We start from the raw sequence: 22,102 nt of genomic DNA, 5'->3' as shown, positions 1-22,102 counted from the left end.
GGGGTGGGGGATGGGGCAGAGACAGAGGGAGAAAGAGAATCTCAAGCAGGCTCTGCTGAGTGTGGAGCCCCAAGCAGGGCTTAATCTCATGACCCTGAGATCATGATCTGAGCGGAAGTCAAGAGTCAGATGCTTAACCAACTGAGCCACACAGGTGCCCCCAAGCATATATTCAGAAGGCCCTCCCTGTTTGATTTTGTGAATTCTGGAGGTGGGGGGAGATACAATATATCATTTATTTCAAAGAACAATTTCAGGCAAGTGAACAATTAAAGGCAAGTGAAATGAAAGTGGTTGATGAAAGAAACATTTCGCAATTATAAATATTTTACAGTGATTTCTTACAAATGAGACTTGACCTTTTCATTTTTTTAAATCTGTAAATGTGTCTGAAAGACTTCAAATCACATTAGATTACAGTTGTTGAGAGTGAGCTATCAGAGTGTCTGCAAGAGGACTCTCGCTCCAGTGTTTGTAGGCCTACCCTACATGTGCTGAGGAGCCAGTGCCTTCTGAAAAGTTGTTTCTTGGAACAATCAATCAAGGAGAGACTCTGCTGACCCTGACCTCCATTGATAACAGTCAGAAGTTAGGTGTGGCTAAGGAGTACTGAAAGTGTGTAGGAATGAGAACTATGGCATATGAGAAATCAGGAATTTGTTTGGGGCAGTGCTGAACCTGCTCCATAGGGTTGGAGTTTGGGGAGTATAAATGGGGACATGGTAGTCCCTGGGGATAAGTAGCGAAGATCAGAAAAGGGGCCCAGGTCTGGCTGGCTCTAACACCAAGAGAAACTGCAGGGAGAAGTGGATGTGGATATCTGCCTAGGTGTTCCAGAGGATGATGACCGTGACCACGGAGGTGGCCATGAAGAGCAGGTAGAGGCGGAAGAGCAGGGTGTCCATCATGTGGCTGAACTGCACCCACAGGTCGACCAAGGGCTGCCTCTGAGCCTCTTGTTCCTCCTGGGCCCTTGACTCAGGGCTCCCAGTTAACTCTGCCTCTCTGGGACCCGCCACCTTCCCCACCAACTCCACGGGCTCCTTCACGCCTACAGAGAAACAGAGTCTCAGCCATGGGCCATGAAGTGCACCTGGGGAGGGAGGGGGCCAGGGAGGGAGGCAAAGCAGGGAGTGGAGGTGTGGGAAGAGGAAGTGGGGGCAGTGCTGACTCCCCTTACCAGGCAGGTGGGTGGGGGTGGGGTCCAGGCCCTTATTTCCCTTCTGGGGCACAGTGGGGCAGCATGTCCTTGGTCTGGCCCAGTAGAGAAGCAGAGAGTGGAGCCACCGAGGCATGGGTGGGGGCTGGGTGGTGGCCAGATGCAGCAGGTGGGTGATGAAGATGGTCTCCAGCAGGCTGACCACCATCAGGGACAGACACAGGGCAAAGTACACACCTGGAGGGAAGATGGGGATGCATGAGGGCTGGAGGTACCTCCCAGGACTTTGTGTTTCCTCCTTTCCCAAAGGGTCCTTTCCAGGATCTCTTTTCACTCTGACCTGGTTCCACTGGTCCATGTCCCCAGCCCACCCCCCCACCTTGCTTTTAGTCTCCTGATGGAGGGAGGGGCCATACTGATGAGGGGGGTGCCAGTCGCTGGGAGTAAGTCATTCATCATGAGCAGGAAGACGTTGTAACCCAGCAGAAGTGTCATCTTGAATGGGGCACGATTCTCGCTTTCTGCCGGCAGATAGAAGCTGAGGGCATCGATAACAACCAGAAAGCCACTGGGGACCAGGAGGTTTATGACATAGAGTCTGGGCCTGCGCCTGATGGCCACCTGGGGGAAGGAGAGAGGGCAGCAAGTGAGGAATAGGCTGGGAGGCTGCTGACCCAGTTAAGAGCAAGAGTTGAGATCTGTCCCAGACCAAACTGTCTAGGAAGGAAATTTATCTCAAGTCCCTCTTTCCAACAAATTCATCTTAATCACCACAGTCTGCCTTTCCAAGATTTGACTCTGCCATGCTGCTTACCACTGAAATGTATCTCATTCCTTGCTGACCCAAGGTGTCAACTTTCTCCACTTCCATTTTTAGCCCTACCAATGTAGGGCTCTTGGCAGGACTGTGCAACCAATTCTTAGGTATTATGTGTATTTTTTCCTTGTATTTCTGCTTTTTTCCTCATCAAGGTCTAATCTCTAGTGACTTTGCTTGTGGCCATTCAAGACTAATGGAAAGGAAAGTAAGATAGTGGCAGATAATTTTGGGGTCACTAGGATTTGGAAGCATAATATCCCACAGATAGTGTTTCATAACTTTTCCACCTTCTCTTTTTAAAAATAAACATAAAATTATGCTGAGTGAGATAAGTTAAGCTGAGAGAGTCAATTATCATATGGTTTCACTTACTTGTGGAGCATAAGGAATAACACAGAGGACATGGGGAGATGGAGAGGAGAAGGGAGTTGGGGGAAATTGGAGGGGGAGATGAACCATGAGAGACTATGGACTCTGAAAAACAATCTGAGGGTTTTGGAGGGGCAAGGGGTGGGAGGTTGGGTGAGCCTGGTGGTGGGTATTATGGAGGGCAGGTATTGCATGGAGCACTGGGTGTGGTGCATAAACAATGAATTCTGGAACACTGAAAAGAAATAAAAAAAATAAAAAAAATAAAATGTCAAAGATTAAAAATATATATATAAACATGAAAATTTTTGCCTTCTAAAGAGTTCTGATAGTCATGGGAGTTGGGAAGCTCACTTTCACTAGGAGTCACTCCCATGGGAGCTTCTCCCCCTGCCCCCCCGGGAGGATTTATTCAATCAATATTTACTGTGTTCTAGGTACTGTTCTAGGTGGTGGGGGTTTATCAGTGAAAAAAAATGATAAAAAGTCTCCAGCCTTCTTACTTTCTAGTGGGAGGGCTTACGTTCTGGTAGGGGACATAAGCTATGAATCTTAGAGAAGATCACAACCACGGTCCCTGAGCTCACATAGAAAATGATTTGGTCATACTGGTTGGTGCCCACAGTCATCTTCATCATTCTCTGGTGGATACCCAAAAGTACCCACTCCCCCTTGCTCCGAATGAGGTTCTGTGATGTGTTCGAAATCTCCTGCACTTTCTTCTCCATGCCCAGGACCACATTCTCCACTGCAAAGGAGACCCAGACAACTCAGCCTCCCAAATGCTCCCAACCCCCTTTCCCAGACTATTGAACTCCTTACCACTCAACTCCCACACCCCTTTCAGTGAGATCCCCTCACTGTTCTTCTTTCTCAAAATCCTTTCTCTGGGGGCGTGTTGGTGACCTAGTTGGTTAAAGCGCCTGCCTTCAGCTCAGGTCATGATCTCAGGGTCCTGGGATCCAGCCCTGCATCAGGCTCCCTGCTCAGCAGGCCATCTGCTTCTCCCTCTGCCCCTCACCCTGTTTGTGCTCTCTCTCTATATATATATATCAAATAAATAAATAAAATATATATATATTTTTTTAAAAGTTCTTAAAAAAAAAAAAACCCTCTCTCTGCCTCTCAGTAGGCTACTACAAAGAGCCTTACTCACCTGTATAGATGAATGAGCTGAAGGTGAGCGTGCAGTTCTGTTCATCAAAGGGGAAATAGAAGATGTCCAGGTTACAGATGCTGACCACCTTCATCGGCTTGTCATATTTGATGAGACCTTCACTGTTGACATAAGCCATGAGACCTGTAGCTGTCTGATCCACATCCATGCTGTATGTGAGAAGGATGGGAAGGTGGACAGTGTGGGTTCCCTGTCAGTCGTGGCCTTCTTTCTCAGGTCATGTCATTCCTGTGCTCCAAACCCACTCATTTGACTTCCCCTTTCTACCTATAGCTATGTTCTGGGGGGTTTTGGAAGTTCAGTTCAGACATTGCTTTTTCTAAACTGAGTCTTTGTGTGCCCCCTATTGGTTATATCATTCCTTTCCTTGGAAAGAGGGTTTCCTTCTTGCTTTTTTTCAACACTGATACTCACAACTCCTCGATGAAGATATCTGGAAGCCAAAGATACTCAGCTGCTATGCTGATCTTCCTGATGCCCCCACATTCCTCTGGGTTCCACCTGATGAATGGATTGTACCAGATCTATAGGAAACCATGGTGTGGGACAAATGGGGTGGGAACTAGTTTTAGTCACACTCTGTCTCCTGCACTTTCATTTCTTTTTTCTCTCATTTCCTCACTCTCTTACCCCCTCCCTGGTGACAGCTATCACTATGTCATTAACAATGTCTTTCTACTTCTCCCTCAATGCTCTCAAGGGAGACCTTGAGCTTAGCTTTGGAGTCTGTGGGATGCAGCCACTTAAATATTGTCTTCCATGACCTTTATGCTACTTTCTTTCTGTGCCCCATCTCTGCACTCCAAAACTGTCAGGATAATCAGGAAGTTTTGTATTTTCATTTGTTATCCTGGTTCTGTTTGAACTTATCTAATTTGTGAGTTTTCTCAGCTTTATCCATTGTAATCTGTGCCCAGGAGTGGAAAAAGGGAGGTAAAGGGGAAACAGTAAAGGGGAAACAGTCTATCATACCACGTTTAGCCACAGGAAAGATGTCATCAGTTGAAGCTGTGCGTCCTGAAAAAAAAATTTTCATCTGGAATCATTGCCTTCATAAAGTCAAGTCCAATGCCACCACCTGCCTCCTACTCATTTCCAAGGCTGTTCTATGTGGCAATTATGATTTTTAATCATAAACCACTGAAAAATGTAAGTCAAATAATCCAGGGTATAAGGAAAATTTAAGTGAAAATAAAAAGTATGAAAGTCCATTGGGGTTATGATTCTTATGGAGTAGTCAAAAAAGGGACAGATTTTACCTGCCATGATGTCACCAAAGCATCCCTGTCATGGCTTCCCACCCCAAAGAATGAAATTTTCATTTTATAAAATTCAAGCAGGGAACCCACTGCTTACCACTGCTCAGCCCATTGCAGTGTTGAGTCAGGACTTACCACTTCCACAATGGCAGACATAGTGAAGGAGATGTTGACATGAGTGGGGATGCTGTAGTTGACGACTGGACGGAAGGCCTTTCTATCAAACACTGCTTGGAAGGCAGCAGGATCCACCCCATACCGGTCAAAGCCTGAACAATTGATGGTGAAAGTGTCTCCTCTTCCTGCAGAGAGCAGAGACCTTGTGAGAAGAGTGCCAGGACTGGGGGACTGGCAGGTGTTTCTGCACAAAGAGAAAACAGGGGACATGGGAGAAGCATGTAAGCTCCTCCTACCTGGGCCACAAGTGTGGCCTGGGCTGGTAGGCAAATGGTGGAAGTTCATGAGGTGAGCTGAGTCAGGGCTCTATCCTCAATTCCATTGTTTGTGTCCCCATGCAAAACTTGTCCAAACATGTAGGCAAACTCAGCCTTGACCACCACTTTACAGTGTCCTGAATCTCACCACAAACCTTTTCACCTTCACTCAGTGTCCTTACATTACTCATTTCTCTCCTTGATACACCTGGTTGACATCAGTGATAATTTTTGCAATCACAGTTCTCCTTGCTCTATTAATACAACATAGATGATAATCAATTAATGACGAAGGCAATCAGGTAGGGAGTGTGAGGTATGTGGAACCTTAAGGAAGGATCTCAGTTTTTCAAGTTCATAAGAATTTACTGTGTCTCTACTATGTGCTATGATTGTTCTCTTCTAAACCAGAGTGATTCTCACCACTGAGACTATCTTAAAAAGAGTTCTTTGATACCCATCTTATACCTAGCCCTTTTCTAGTCATACCTTGTGATGCAGAATAGATAATTATGTGGTAACAACTTCTAGTAGAGTCTATTCAGATCAATCTTTGATATTATACTAACCCTCATTGTTCATTTTCGACAATGAATGAGAAAAACAATCTACACTGAAAAAAATTTTGCTGAAAATGTTTCCCTTTTTCATGACAGGTCTTCTCATCATCTTCTTCTCTTTAGCCTTTTCTCTGTTCCATTTAATTTACTTCAAGAGAGCTGTAAAAAAATTGTCTTCTTTTTAACATTAGTTGACACCCAGAAACATGCAGTTAGGTTATATGCCTGGAAAGAGAAAGACATGGGGAAAGAGAAGAGGCCAAGAGAAGCACAGGGAAAGAAAGATCTTACAAAAAGGTACAAAGCTGCCAGTGTTCTGAGTTTTCATGTTTACCAAAATGAACATTCAGGTGTTGACTATCTAGGAATAACAAAAATTAGCCTGGTTTGTCTGTTTCTCAGAAGCTATATGTTCGCTTTGTTTTTGCTCCGGTCCCTTCTTACCTTGAAGCAGCACGTGGACAATGAGGCAGAGGAAGCCTCCATTCTCATGGAGCCTACCTCTTCCCATCTTCTTCTCTTTGGCTCTTCTCTGAGATAATGTTGATCTCTGGGGACTTAGTGATGATGTTGATCTTAAAAGACCATAGGCCACACCTTGAACCCTAGCTTTGAATAATACATGTATCAGGTGGCATCTTTCTAACAAGCACCCCTGGTGACACGAGAATGTCACAGAGGACTACCCCACCCTGTGCCCTAGCTGAGCCTGAATCTCATCTCCAAAAGTAATCTGGCAAATCAGTTTGGAGAGGAGGAAGAAAAAATACTTGGTTAACTAGGGCAGGGCTAATGGTCTCCTCATACTTAGAGTCAGTCTGGCATATAATGCATCATAGAAAAGGCTCATGATAATTGCCCAAGCTTTCAAGGGGCATTTTAACCTTGCTACCATCTTGCAAAAAAACTGGGGGCTTCCTTTTTATAATCAACTTCTCACTCTGAGGTTTTAAATATTACTTCAGTACTGGAAAATCTTTTGGTTTTGTGAGTCCGTCGAAAGTGCCCCTGGTCTACTGGTTGGAGGGAGTGATCAGTGGGGTAGATGGAAGATGGTAGAGGCAATGCAGTGTTTAGTAGAAGTTGACTGATGAGAACATGAGTGAACAGCTTGAAATTAATGCTGTTTTGGCCCTGCTAATGTTTATAAGAAATTAGTTAATTGTAAGCATATTAAAAATTGGGAAATCTCATGAAAAAACTGTATTTCTGGCTTCATTTGAAAAAATAAGATCAAGCAATACTGGACTCACATTTTTCCTTGACAACAATCTGCCAAAGTTAATGGTCACACACTTTGGATGGAACATTCTCTCTAGATCAGCACAGTCTGCCACCAACTATTGATTATTCCTGACCAGCTGCCCTCATTTATGTTACTTCCTTGGTCTCTTTTAGGCATTTGAATTTGCCTTTGAGAGTAAAGATGTATTTTCTTGCATAATTTTAAAAGAGCTTTGGGAAATAATTTCAAAATACCCTGCCATGCCTAGGTGATCATAAGTCTGATCAGATGTAGATGTACAATTATTATTTTTTAAAATATTTTGTTTATTTATTTAGCTAGTTTGTTTATTTCATGATCAAGCAGGGGGAGAGGCAGAGAAAGAGGGAGAAAAAGAAAATCTCAAGCACGTTCTGCACTGAGCACACAGCTGGACTTGGGGTTCAATCTCATGACCCTGAAATCATGACCTGGGCCAAAATCAAGAGTCGGGCACTCAACTGACTGAGCCACCCAGACGCCTCTAGCATGTACAACTATTTGATTAATGGTGGAAACCAGACGTGGTATGGTTAAGTAGACCAAAGTCATCAGTGGGGTTTAACTTTTTTTTTTTTTAAGAGTTTATTTATTTATTTGACAGACAGAAATCACAAGCAGGCAGAGAGAGAGAGGGGGAAGCAGGCTCCCTGCTGAGCAAGGAGCCGGATGTGGGACTCGATCCAAGGACCCTGAGATTATGACGTGAGCTGAAGGCAGAGGCTTAACCCACTGAGCCACCCAGGTGCCCAAAGGCTTTAACTTGTTTTATACTAGAATTAGTTGCATTAGGAAAGGCTCCAGAGAGGGTAATGAATGGCTTAGAGAACAAAGGGAGAGCAATTGAAGGGGTGCCTAGGTGGCTCAGTCAGTTAAGCATATGCCTTCAGCTCAGGTCATGATCCCAGGGTCCTGGGATGGAGCCCTCCATCAGGCTCCCTGCTGAGCAGGGAGCCTGCTTCTCCCTTTCTCTCTGCTTGTGCTCTCTCTCTGTCAAATAAATAAATAAAATCTAAAAAAGGGCCGGGGAGAAAACAATTGCTTCAGTGAAGAAATTTTACAGACTGAGCTGGAATAATGCAGTAACAAGGGTTTCCTTCTTTCTCATATTGGCGTTTTATGTGGTTAGAGATAATGTTGGTGTGGTACCTTTCCCATTCTAAGCAATTACTGAATTGAAGCAGAAATAAAAGTACAAACGGCAATAATAGTAGCTGTCATTGTTATTCTGGCTCTCTTGAGATTGCTCAGTTGCTTCAACCTGAATGGATTCTTCTGGATTTAAAATGTCTAGGTTGACTGCAGCAATCCTGATTGCAGTGAGCATTAGTCTTTTCTCCCAGTCTTGCTCAGCTTTTGGTTACTATAAGGGTCGTCCCTCACTCTCTCCAGCAGCCCCCTATATCATTTGAGAATCCCTTCTCCTCTGAGGAGGTTTTGTTTGTTTTTAAGGTGACTTACTTACTTACTTATTTTATTTATTGTAATTTATTTGTTAGAGAGAGAGCGAGTGAGAAAGAGAGAGAGCACAAGCAGGGCAGAGGAGCAGAAGGAGAGGGAGAAGCAGACCCCCTGCCGAGCAGGGAGCCTGATTCTGGACTTGATCCCAGGACCCCAGGATCATGATTAAGGTGACTTTAGATCAGCATTTCTCAAAGCATTTTCTGCAGAACACTAGTTCTATAGGATGTGGAATGCATTTCTAAAAAATTATTCTTGTTGTTTCAAGTTCAGATAAGTCTAGTAAATACTGAATTAAAGAAGGCTAAATGGGTTTTATTATTTCAGGATTTCTCAGAGTGTTTAATGTTCATGTGACTTGAATATCATATATACAATTTCCCAAACTTAGTTGACTTCAAATTTCTTTTTCTCAGAATATTTTGCGGGGCTAACACTTCATCTGTTATTTTGGGGAAACACTGCTGTAGGTAAATAGAATAAATGTAGAAGAAAAAAAATTTGAAGATTCTACAGATGGGGTATAGAATGCAAGCATCATATGTATAAATAAACCAGAAATTAGAAAATGAATTAGGTATTTTTTAGATAAGTATTCTAAAACCTGAAATTTGATTAGAACTCTAAGAACCTACAAGCAAATAGAAAGTAAAATAGATAAAATTTCATGCTGTTTCTGAATCCATCAGCCATATAAACTTTGTCTTGAGGAAGAATCTTTTTTTTTTTTTTCCTTTTCTTTAAATCAGTGATCTACGAGCTGTAGGCCACATGCCACTCACCTAGATCTAATTTTAGGATGAGAGTTTAAAAACCTGTTTTGGTATTTTTACTTTGCAAATATGCTCAGACAGTTAACATTTTAGTAGTTGAAAAGCAATGCGGATTATTCTCATTGGTGGTTTTATAATCAATCCAGTATATAATTTGTGTTTTCAGAGTACGTATTTTTTCCTCATGGTATTCAATAAATGAGTTAATTACTTTGAGTGAAAAATAAATACAGCCTGCCTAGATTTCTGATTTTCCTGAACAGATCTTCACGCCAAAAAGGTTATAACAAACGTGGACTGAAGTGGTTTGTCTTTTCTCACCAGAAGCTCATATTTTTTTTTTAAAGATTTTATTTATTTATTTGACAGAGAGAGAGACACACAGCAAGAGAGGGAACACAAGCAGGGAGAGTGGGAGAGGGAGAAGTGGGCCTCTCACCGAGCAGGGAGCCCGATGCAGGGCTCAATCTCAGGACCCTGGGATGATGACCTGAGCCAAAGGCAGACGCTTAACGACTGAGCCACCCAGGCACCCCAGAAGCCCATATTTGTAAAGCAAAATACTTGAGAAGTTTTGGGGAGTGACTGGGAGTGGCCACTCTTCCAGCCTGTGAAGGCCTGTTTTAGAGAGAAGGCTGCATTTTGGCTGCACTATTGGTGTGGTTTCTCTGGCTTAGTGGGACCATGTTGCTTCCCACTATGTGACCTGACAAGTGCCCATCCATACTTCTCAGTAATGTGGGAGAATCCCCCATGTACATCTTACCAGGAGAGATGTCAGACATTTATCCAGCTGAGTAAGTAACCATTAGTTGTCATTCTGGGAGGATTAAAATCCCGAGGCCTGTCTATGGGCTGTGAGGCTTGTTTTAGCCAAGGAAATTTAGATGGTTGTTCCAGGGGAAAAGAACAGCTAAAGTAAAAACATGGAAACTACAGTGTTGTGAGGACCTCAAATTTGAGTAGGAGAGCAACAGGAAATGAAACTGTGGTATTATGTGGGGCCAGATCATGGAAGGCCTTGTATATCTAGCTGAAATTTGGTTTTATTCTCTTACTCAGGGGTTCCCGAAGTTGAAAAAGGTTCAGACCTCTTTAAGGGAAACAAAACTCCTAAGCCCCTGATGTTGACTTGAATTATAATAACACTTAAATATGTATATTCATAAAATCATGTCTAAAGTCTTATACTCACAGCTCTTATACTACTATAAAATCAGAATAAATTTACATATTATACACATATAAGACTGTAGAATCAACACAACACTAATTTAATGTGGTGGATAATATTGTTTTATTAAAATTAGATAATTGCTGTCCATTTCCCCCTCTTTTTAACAAAGGGCTAATTTTATTTTTTTTATTTTTATTTTTATTTTTTTAAGATTTTATTTATTTATTTGAAAGAGAGGCAGTGAGAGAGAGCATGAGCGAGGAGAAGGTCAGAGGGAGAAGCAGACTCCCCGTGGAGGTGGGAGCCCGAAGCGGGACTCGATCCCGGGACTCCGAGATCATGACCCGAGCTGAAAGCAGTCGTCCAACCAACTGAGCCACCCAGGCATCCCAAAAGGACTAATTTTAAAAAAGATTTTATTTATTTGTCAGAGAGGCAGAGAGAGCACAAGCAGAGGGAGAAGCAGGCTCCCTAAAGACCAGGGATCCCCTTATGGGACTCGCTTCCAGGACCCAGGGATCATGACCTGAGCCAAAGGCAGCTGCTTAACCCACTGAGCCACCTAGGCGTCCCATGGAGCTAATTTTTGAACACCTTTTATTTTGTTGGGCCAATTTGATAGTGCGTCTCAACATAATGATACTTAAAATTTTTTTAAAGTAGTTCTTCGTTTCTTTCGAACTACTACCGTTACTGTTAATGAACCTGGAACATTATTACTATGAAGGTGGGAAATGTGTAATTCTTCCCTTTGTAAAGTGACTATGTGATATGACTTGTCATAACGTGCCTATACTGCTGTGTACTGTTTCACCCACTGTAGTTCTCTGTTGAAAATACCATGAAACTTTTGTCTGTAGAATACACAAAGATGTCATTTGGCTTTCATTCAGTATTGTTGACATTTTTTTTTCTGATTTATTAAATTTTTTTAAAAATTCCAGTATAATTAACATAATTAAATTATATTAGCATCAGGTGTATGATATAGTGAATCAACAATTCTGTACATTACTCAGTGCTCATCATGCTAAGTACATTCTTAATCCCCTTGACCTATTTCATTCCCCTCCCCCGCAACCTCTCTGGCAACCACCAGTTTGTTCTCCATATTTAAGAGTCTGTTTTTTTAATTGGTCTCTTTTTTTCTCTGTTCATTTGTTTTGTTTCTTAAATTCCATATAGGAATGAATGAAATCATATGGTATGTGGCTTTCTCTGACTTATTTCATTTAGCATTATACCCACTAGATCCATCCATGTTGATGTAAATGGTAAGATTTCAGTCTTTTTATGACTAATATTCCATTATATACATATAATACATATATAATCTTCTTCATGCATTCATCTATGGTTGGACACTTGGGTAGTTTCCATATCTAGGTTATTGTAAATAACGCTGCAATAAACATAGGGATGCATGTATCTTTTCAAGTTGGTGTTTTCATTTTCTTTCCCAGGAGCAGAATTAATGAATCATAAGATAATTTTATTTTTAATTTTTTAAGGGAACTCTATACTGTCTTCCATAGTGACTGCACCCATTTTGGCTTTGTTGACATATTAAATCTTCTTCTTTTTTCTAGGTTGCCCAAGACCATTAAAGAGGTACATCATTCTCCCATACTGTTGTTTCTGTGATGTCAAATAAAAGATTGTTTATTAGCTAACTGGAAAAAAAAACTTATTTCATTAAAATGACTTTCATTGTGATGTTGATCTGCAAAAGGAAAATTTTGTCTTCAAAAGTGGCAGGGGAATTCAACGTGCATGTCCCAGTAGGTGTGGGTTGATCATTACCATTTGACATTAGGTCCTGGGAACCTGGGTAGAGGAGGCTACCAGAGGCTACCACAGTAGAACACTTCTGTCAGTGAGCAGTGATACCACCATCCATCCAGGTTTGCAACCAGAAAATTAGGTGTTACCCTTGATGCCTCTTTTTCTCACACCACTTTATGCAATCCATCAACAAGGAAGGTCTGCTGACTTTACCTCTTAAAGTTCTTTTTTTTTTAAAGATTTTATTTATTTATTTGAGAGTGAGAACAAACGAACAGGGTCAGGGAGGGGAGGACAGAGGGAGAAGCAGACTCCCCGCAGGGAGCCCGAAGCGGGACTTGATACCAGGACCCTAAGATCAAGACCTGAGCTGAAGGCAGCCACTTAACTGACTGAGCCACACAGGCCCCCCTCCTCTTAAATTCCTTTCAAGTCCACTCACTTCTCTCCTTCTTTTCTACCATAATCCTAGTCCAAACTAATCATCTCTTCCCTGGGTGACCATAGGCACTCCTAGCCAGACTCCTCTTTTCCATTCTAGCTACCTCTAATTCTTCCTCCAGTTTGCCAGCCACTGTGGAGTTTTTGAAATACAAATCTGATTTCTCAACCCTTAACCCACTCACCTTTTAAAACCTTGCAATGGTTGTCTTTTGCTCTTCCTCTAAGATCTGTAATGGTCTATAAGGCCTTCGGAGGTTTCCCTTCCTTCTCCCACCCCTTGGTTTTTGTTGTTTCTTCTGTGTGGAGTGCTCTTTGCTCTGCCCATCCACCATCTTCACCTCGCTAACTCCTGCTGTCCTTCAGATGCAACTCATACCTTCCTTCTCTAGTACCTCCCACGGTTATAATTTTTTTTTAAAGATTTTATTTATTTACTTGAGAGAGAGAGAAGAGTGAGAGAGAGAGCATGAGAGGGGAAAGAGTCAGAGGGAGAAGCAGACTCCCTGCTGAGCAAGGAGCCCAATGCGGGACTCGATCCCAGGACTCCCAGGACTCCTGGCACCCCACAGTTATAATTTAAATTTGGATTAATGTTGACTGGTAACTCTAAGCCCCATAAAGGCAGGAAACTTGTCTGTATTAGCTCCACATATCTCCATGAAATACTGAATGAATGAGTATTTTTAATATATTACACAACATAAATATTATTTTAAAATGTGTGAAAGTCTGGATTTACACAGATTCTCCACTCTAGTCGCTTGTCTGAGGGTTGGAGAATATCACCCCCCAAAACATTTCACAACACAAACATGTTTTAAGGAGGGGATGCTTTGCAATCAATACCATGTAAATAAGCATACATCTTATTATGCTTATAAATAAGTATAATTAAGTCTTTGGCTCAGCCAGTCGGTGGCAGATAGTATCATAATATCATAGCATATTGAGGCCGGAGCAAGGACTGCATAATGCTCTTCTGTTCTGTTCTTCTTTTTTTTTTTTTAACCTATAATCAATATATGCAAAGTATTTCAGGAGATTTTAGAAGCTTTTTATTTGCTCTGAAGGTATTTGGTTTGCAGCTGTTGGGTTCGATAGTGCAGAATTGGGAGTACTAGTATGGTGGTGGCTTGAGGCGTGCTGAGAAGTTTGTCTGATCCAACCAGATGGCCAGAGGTGCTTCAGGAATTCTCCACAGTAGATCCAGACATGGATACAGATCTCTGCAAGATTCCTCTGTTCAATTGTGCATATCCCCCTTGAGGGGAGAAGTGTGTGTTTCTATGAGAGTGAAACATTTTTATTGTGAAATTCTTAAAGGCTACCAAAAAGTACAGCAAATGATATTAAAAGGACCTGTGTACCCGCTCCAAGCTTTGTGAAACTTTAACATTTATAAGTCCTTTAAAAAATAAATAAAATATTACAGAAACAAATGAAGCCCCTTTTGTATCCCTCTTTGAGCTTCTTGTACTTCCAACACTGGCTATAATACCTCTAACAACCCCTTGAAATTGTTGTTGATCAGGCCCAGGTATGTTTTATATTTTTAAGCACATATATGTGTATCCATAAACAACAGAGCACATTTGTACATATTTTAGAAATTAATACAAACGGGGCTACGACGATTTTCTTTCTGAACTTATTTTGGCTCAACATTGTTTTTGAGGCTTACACATACTGATACGTTCTAGCCCATGTTCTTTAACTGCTGTATAGTATCTCATTGTATGAATGCCATAATCTAGTTCTCTGTTTTCTTGTTAATGGAATTTAGATTATGATTTAGATTTCGATTATGTTCACTACTACAAACAATGCTCAATGAATATATCTCCTTGTGTATGTATATGTGTAGGGGTTGGGGGAGGCCCTTTAGGGCAGCTTTTCTCAGCTAATAGCATTAAGTACTGATGCCCTAAGGTATTCACTGTGTGGAATGAATTAACTTCTCCCCTGGACATCTAGAATGATACCAGATACATGTTATCCTTGGGAGAACTGAGAATATAGTCCCTCAGATTATTTTGTTTAGGGTTTAACTCACTCACAGCAGCCTCCTTTGAGAAAGATTGCCCTAAAGCGTGCATGTAGAAGCGGCATTGCTAGGTTCAAGGATAGGCATATGAGCCGGAAACCATTGGTTTCCACTAAAATCTGTTCTTTCCTTCTTCCATTGTAATGGGGATGGTAGATGGCTCATAGCTGCCCGGCTGATGATTGCATTTCCCAGTTTTCCTCTCACTTAGATGTGCCCATATGACTACATTGTCACTAATAGAATGTGAATGGAAATGATGTGTGTTGCCTCCCTGCTGGTGCCTCAACACCAGGTCACACCTCTCCATATTCTCTGTTGCCTTCCTTCCACGTAGGTGACTGGTGGGGCCAATGAGTAGAACAACTCTGGGAGCTGTATGTTGAAGCTGACCGAATCACCACCACCCTGGGTCTCCAACTGCCTGTGAGGAGCAGGACTACACAACTGATCTGGTATACTTACCTAAGACTTCTACTTATGAGAAAGATAAAATTGACTTTAATCCACTACACTTAGGGGTCTGCTAGGGGCCTAACAATACAACTCTGTAGCCCATTTCCCATCTACTAAATATGGCCAAATTGCTCTTTAATGTGGTTCTATCAATTGATACCCACTCTGCCAGCAATGTGTGAAATATCCCATTTTTCTAGATCCTTGAAAATAGTTGCTGTTGTCAAGTGTGTATGTTTTTCCATGAGATGGGCATAAAATAGTATCTCATTGCTCTTTTAACTGTAATTTCCCTGATTATTTTCCTGATTGGGTGTCTTTACATGTTTGAATGGCTGCCCAGGTCTCCTTTACTATGTATGAACTATCTGTTCATATCATTTGCCTATTTTTGTACTGGGTTATTTGCCATTTCTGATTGAGTTATAGAAATTATTTGTACACTTTGTATCAAACTTTTTTAGTTATAACTTGTGGTTTCACTTTTCACTTTATGGCTCTTGTACAGAAATTTAAGTTTTAATGTACTAAAAATGTATCAATCTTTCCTTTATTATTTGTTTTGCAACTTATTTTGGAACTTCTCTACTCCCAAATTCATAAAGATATTTCACATTTTCTTCTAAACATTTTAAAGTTTTCCCTTTCACAGGTAGGCCTTTGATCTACCTGAAATTGATTTTTCTTGTGTGGGCTGATATAATTCCCTGAGATTTTAAAAATACAGATAGCCAATTGTGCCAGCACTGTTTATCCAACCTTCTTCCTTTCCGTATTGATCTGTAATGTTTTCAGGGTCACAATTGATCTGTACTGTTTTCCTGGTCACAGTTCATGTTTACATATCTGCATGAGTCTGTTTCTAGCCTTTTTGTTCTGTTGCATTGGCCTATTAATCCATCCTTAGGCAGGAACACCATGTTAAATTCAGCTTTATGAATTAGCTAGTTGCATAAAGCTGGACAATTCACTTTACTTTCTTCTTCTTCTTCTTCTTTTTAATCTCCAAAATGGAAAATATATATCTACACAAGGTGTTGTTATGGAGATTGAAAGAAACAAGAATTTCAGGTAAAGCACCACATACAGAGTAGGCTAACTCAGCAGAAGAGTAGTGATGTTATGGTCCTGTTGAAGGTACTGATCAAACACAAAGAGACATACTGTGATCAATCTCTTTGGGAACCAGTTTGATTTCCAAAAGGAGTTGGCACACCGTATCTAAGGCTCTTGTTACTCTAGAACCCGCAATCCTCGCCTTTTATTCTCTAGAAACCAGGTACCACAAGATTATGGGACGGGCAATGGGATAAAAGTGAGAAAGGTGATAGTGCAGAATGCAGGGTCGAATCCTGAGCAAACAATCCTAAAATGTTAAGTGCCATAAGAGAAAAGATTTGGGGCTGGTCGATCGCTGATGACCTTCACGGTGTTTTCTGGTTTATGAATGGCCGCACACCGTCGCGTCCGTCTTGCCCGCGAACACCGAGTTGCCCGCCCACACAGACCTCCTGTCAACCCTCCCGACCACGCACTGGGGCACACGGCCTCAGAGAAGATTCCAGACACGCTTGCAGCAGCTCTAAGAAGGACGGTGCAGAGGCAGGAGCGCGGTGGAAAGGAGGAGCAGCCTACACCTCCTCCAGGGCTTCTGTGGCGCTTCTGGGAAATAGAGTCCTTTGCCGTGAGTTGAGCCTCGGGCTCCTGGAAGGGGGAACTACAATTCCCTTCAGGCTCAGGGAGCCTTTGTGCAGCACGCCTGCGCAGTCCGGCGGCCAATGCCGCTATAAAGGCTTGTTTTGCTCCGGGGCTGATGCTCGGGAGCGTGGTCGAGTGGCCGCTACGGGGCACAGGTAGGTAGCTGCTACCGCCGCACCCCTTCCATCTCCCTTGGTTGTCACGGGGTCACCCCTATGTGTTCCGTCCGTGGGTGGCGGGCTTGGGTCGGGGATAAGAGCAGTTCGGGGGAAACCCGAGACCCGATAAGCGCAGCCTGGCCTCCTTCAGGTCTCCCGCTGCCCTCATCGGGACGCAACCCCCGAGGTCTGGTGGCGTGATCCTGGCATCGCAAGGCAGGTAGGGTGGGATGAGTGGTCGGGAGCGCTGGCTACATTCCCGGCTGCGGCCACCAGGGGGTGCTGCGCCCGCGGCCCCTGGGTGTGGGTCGCGGTGGCCTCCTCAGGCCCCAACGCGCGGTGGGAACGCCCTAGAGTCAGGGCGTCCCAGGCGAGGCTGGCCGGGGAGAAGCCCCTTCCCTCATGCTTGTGGGGAGGGCGGCCTGGGGCACCCCCGCTCAAGCCGCACACCGGCGACTCTGAGCTGCCAGCGACCTTAGAAGTCATCCTCTCGTTTTTTTGCAAATGGATAAATGGAGCTTTATGACAGAAGTACGCACAGCAAACCCAGGGCAGAGCCCCGCGTGGAACCCTAAAATCTCTTAGCTGTCATTAGTGTCTTTCCACTTCCACCCGTCAAAGCCTCACGTTGCTTTGTGTTTATTGCACGGGGGTCATCTGGCTTCGGCACAGCCGTGGGGAGGCAGGAGGCAGCTGGGCACGGGAATGATTGGCAAAGTTTGAGAAGGTTTTGAAGGGAGAGATGGATAGGTTGTAAAGGGGTCTGGCGCCTAAGTGAGCGGTGCGGAATGTTGGAGGCACAATCGGGTGGCAAATCGCTTCGGGTCTTGTGCAGCTGCAGGGCCTCAATGAGATTCCTGAAGTTGGATACCTAAGGAATGTTGTCACGGAGGCAATTTGGAGACACCCGTCTGGCTAGTTACGGTTCTTGTAATCCTATGGACTCCCCACCCCCACCACCCCAATGCAGTTTCCTCTGCATCATTGTGCAGGGAGAAGGTCCACACTTTACCACTGGAAGGAGAGCCTTGATAAACAAGGCAGCTGACCCAATGGCCTCCGCTCTATTGATTTTGAATCTGGGCACTTCTTTGGGGTTCTCCCACTTTGGTTATTCCGCTAGCGCCATTGTAGAGCTCTGACTCAAACGTGAAAAAAAAAAAAATCCTTTCCTTTTTTTCCTTTCTTGATAGCTGAGGCAAATTAGCATTTAAATACAACTTTTGAGCAACTGTGAGGGAGAACAGAGGAAAATAGGGAAATACACGTAGAATCAAAAAGAGTCAAGACTAGTGATCTTTTCTCAGTTTCTTCCTACAACCTATCAGGATTCCTAGCTCTTGGGTGGCCTCCGTGTGGGGTGCCCTGTCTTACAACCCTGGGAAGATGCAATCCTCCTTATGTTCAAGGCCAAGAGATAGTACTACTGGCACTAGATTGTGCCTACTCAAGGCCTGCCTACTCTCATGGCTGTGCCTCTTTTCCCAGGAAATTAAAGAAGCAAGGGTGTTAGAGGTAATGGAAGACTGCTCCCCCCCGCCCCCCAGACATAGAATAACTTGAAATAAAGTGACTGGACCGAACTTTGGTTATGATGAGTTCTTAGATGATTTAGATGTGCTTTATGTTGTTCTTGACACGGCCTTTGAGATTGTGAATTAGTTTGGCGGTGTCCCTTTCAAACTCACTTCCCTCCTCCTGCGCTTTTGCAAAGGAGGACTAATCTTTTCAGCTTGCACATAATCAGCTGCATTAGGGAACCTTTTGAGAGGAAGGTTGGACTTCTGTGATCCCTCTAACGAGAAGGATTACTCTGAACTGTGCGGCATCCCGACATTGGGGACACTGGCAGATGCCAGGTCTGTTTATAGTTTAGGCTTAATGAGGTCTCAGTGACGTGATTGCTGTGCTCTTGGTTGTAAGCTGGTGTTCTTTATGGTGCCATTTGTCCTTGGACAAGGTGACTTTTTTTTGTTGTTGTTGTTAAGATAAGTAATTTGGTATTATCAATTCAGGTTACTTGAACCAGACTTCTGAAAGACCAGAAGTCAAGATTTTTGTGCGCTGGAAGCACGTCTGTATGGAGATTAGTCCTCTTTCATTTAGTAAGTATTCTTCCTTTCTCTGATATCTTAAAAAATGAATTGTGCTGTCAGAATTTTGTCCGCAGAGTAGTGCTTTTCAGACAGTGATAGGTAGGAATTTATGGAATCCAAAAGGCAACACAGACTGCTACACTTCTTTAATTGTTAGCGAGGCTGGTTTGAAAGGTGTTTTCTCAGCTTGTATCTGGGAAACGTTGAACCATTTCAGAGTGGGAAGAACATTTTCAAGGGGAATGTGTGTACTTTATTTTCTCAGCAGTAACCAGAGTTGATACAGGATATTGATTAAAGGTAGCCAGGCAAGCTGGGGTTTAGAATAGAGTTTCAGGTAGATACTAGGTAAGATTTTGTAGGACAGGATGGGGAGTTTGTTTTTGTTATTGTATTTTAATAACAGCTTTGTTGAGGTATGATTTATATACCATGAAATGCACCCCTTTAAAGTATACAACTCAGTGTTTGGGTAGCACGTTCACAGGTTTGTGCAACTGTCACCACTCTCTAATTCTAGAACCCTTTCAGTGGCCCAAGGGGAATTTGTTTGTAAAGTTAAGATGCAGTATTGATTTGTATTGTATCCATGTAACTTCATGGAGCTTTAAAATAACATCAATTGGGGCGCCTGGGTGCCTCAGTGGGTTAAAGCCTCTGCCTTGGCTCAGGTCATGATCCCAGGCCTCTCTGCTCAGTGGGGAGCCTGCTTCCCTCTCTCTCTCTGCCTGCCTCTCTGCCTACTTGTGATCTCTGTCTGTCAAATAAATAAATAAAATCTTAAAAAATAAAATAACATCGACTAATCTATTACTTGATTATAAAAATGCAGGCTGGGATATCATTGGTAGAATAAGTGCTTTTTGAGTTTTCATTTAATAACATTTAGTAAGAGGAATGATACCCATTTTAAAATTATGGAGTTTGTAATGCTTGGAACAGACTTAAAAGCCTTTTTTTTAAGACTTATCTAAATGCTCTATACATTGGGTTTAAGCTTAGTTAAAGGGGGCAGTCTCTCTTTACTGGTGTGTTTATTTTTTTCTAATCTTTCTTTTCCCCCTTAGAGGTGGGAAGTGATAATTCTTGATTCTACTACACTGGCATTTTTTTTCTTTCAAAAATGAAATGGCACTTGAAACATTTCTGAAAAATTATTTTTCATAGATATAATGGTAAGAAAACATTAATGCTTTTGTCCTTCCCCCCTCATTTTTATTTATTTATTTATTTATTTATTTAATCTCTACACTCAGTGTGCGGCTGGAATTCATGACCCTGAGATCATGAGTCACATGCTCTTCCAACTGAGCCAGCCAGGTGCCCCCCTTTCTTCCTATTTTAAAGTACTTTTGCATATGCTTCAGCACAACTTAGGAAAGACCTTCCCTTGATGAAATTTTTAAAAGTTTTGAAAATTATTTTTCAAGTTCCGGTATCCTTAACGTGCAGTGTTCTTCCTTGGTGGATTTTTTTATTTCAGAAATTCTCAAGTGAAACCAAAAGTCTGTGAGCCCTGGCATCTCCATTCAGAGAAGATGAAGGATATCGACATAGGAAAAGAGTATATCATCCCCAGTCCTGGTTATAGAAGTGTGAGGGAGAGAACCAGCACTTCTGGGCAGCACAGAGAGCGCGAGGACTCCAAATACAAGAGAACTCGGCCGGTCAGTATTTCCTTTCCTGAATCCCTTTTCTAACCTGCTTGCTGCACTAGACCGTACCTTCTTTCTTCCTTTAATGCATCATTAAAATGAAGTTTCATTTTTGTTATTGGCTTTAGGTCACTGATAAGAATTTACAGGTGCACGTGAAGGAGGAGAGGTTGGCTTCAGCCTCCCACCTGTTCCTCTGAGTTCTCTCTCTGGCTTATACTGCCTTTGGTGCCTTCTGGAAAGCCTCTGCTTAAGGGAGGTCAACTTGTAGGGATGGAGGTGGGGATGCTGGGGAGGGAGCAGAGGGAATACAAACCATTAACCTTCATGCATATACTTAAAATTTTTCCCCCCTACCTCTGTTGTCTGTGTTTAAAATGTGAATCCTTTGGAGGGACTTGTTCAGATTTCAGAGTACTGGAGCAATTCTAGATTGTTGTAGTATAACCCTTAAGTTTTCTGAGGAAATCCATGAATGTGAAGGAGTCTTTAGATGAGAATCTAGTTTTCTCCAAGGGAAATAACGAAATATACATTTTAAACTGGAAGAAATGTCTTTCTTCTGAAAAAAAAAAAAATCATACCTTTTCTTCAATTGCAAAAGTAACTAATAAGGAAGAATGGGGATAATTGGGTTAGGAAGGTGAGGTTTGTGTTACTGTATTTGTTATGTGCAAACTTGAGAATCATATGAATTTCGCAGCTGACACTGGAGTTTCATTGGCCTGACATCTGTCCCTCTTCCGTATGAAAGCTTTTGCCTTATTAATCAACATTTCTCACTGATCGGTGTTTTCTGTCTGCACTGTGTGTTACACAGTCCTTTCCCATTCAGGCTTAACTTCGGAGAAACATAGTGTGATCACTGTCAGATCCTTAGGGTGCCAGTTTTGTAACTGATTTGTATCATTTGTCTAGGCCTTATGTTAAACATTTATTGACTATCTTCTGAGAGCTAGGCACTGTTAGGATAGCTCTTAACTCTGGCAAAGGTCACAGAGGTAGCATTGGAAGGATGCTTGGAAGAAAGCTTGGAAGAATGATTGGGTGGCGATATTTTCAAGCTATTGTGTCATCTGTGCTTTAGGTTTATGAATAAAGTGCTTTTGATGATGGAACCTAACTCATGGGATCACTGAGGATTAAATGAGATGATACCTACAAAATGCCTCATAGCCTGTGCTCGGTAAATGTTAGATCTGAGAACTAGTTGCCTAGAGCTTAAGATGTGAAAGAAAATTCTGCGTGCTGTGCTAGGGAAACTTACTATGACCACTGGGGAGCTCTTAGAAGTTATTGAGAAGGGTCCCCCC

The 22,102-nt window shown here is 42.6% G+C and overlaps 2 protein-coding genes across 6 annotated transcripts in view; one reads left to right on the top strand and one right to left on the bottom strand.

Moving 5' to 3' along the window:
- Window positions 1-819: 819 nt before the first annotated feature.
- Window positions 820-5,182, bottom strand: LOC116878219 (5-hydroxytryptamine receptor 3C-like). Its single transcript, XM_032875483.1, is given in 9 exon segments — window positions 820-1,051; window positions 1,181-1,396; window positions 1,576-1,780; window positions 2,936-3,096; window positions 3,505-3,674; window positions 3,940-4,049; window positions 4,498-4,542; window positions 4,920-5,165; window positions 5,168-5,182. Coding segments are annotated over 9 exon segments (1,395 nt in total). The 3' UTR covers window positions 820-824.
- A 9,923-nt stretch (window positions 5,183-15,105) lies between these two features.
- The window catches only part of ABCC5 (ATP binding cassette subfamily C member 5), an 88,705-nt gene continuing 81,708 nt past the window's right edge, over window positions 15,106-22,102 (top strand). For 3 of the 5 annotated variants that reach the window (XM_032875481.1, XM_032875479.1, XM_032875478.1), the window contains exons 1-2: window positions 15,107-15,181; window positions 20,618-20,801. In XM_032875481.1, coding sequence (XP_032731372.1) covers window positions 20,673-20,801 — 129 coding nt within the window. In that variant the 5' untranslated portion in view covers window positions 15,107-15,181; window positions 20,618-20,672. Of the gene's footprint in view, window positions 15,182-19,122; window positions 19,144-20,617; window positions 20,802-22,102 lie in introns of those variants that run through there. The other 2 variants (XM_032875474.1, XM_032875475.1) reach the window with 2 other exon arrangements.

This window comes from Lontra canadensis, unplaced genomic scaffold (assembly GCF_010015895.1).
Source record: "Lontra canadensis isolate GAN:19392208 unplaced genomic scaffold, GSC_riverotter_1.0 scaffold56, whole genome shotgun sequence".
Taxonomy (NCBI): Eukaryota; Metazoa; Chordata; class Mammalia; order Carnivora; family Mustelidae; genus Lontra; species Lontra canadensis.
Note: the sequence above shows the minus strand (reverse complement) of the source record. Positions and strands in the feature narration are given on the sequence as shown.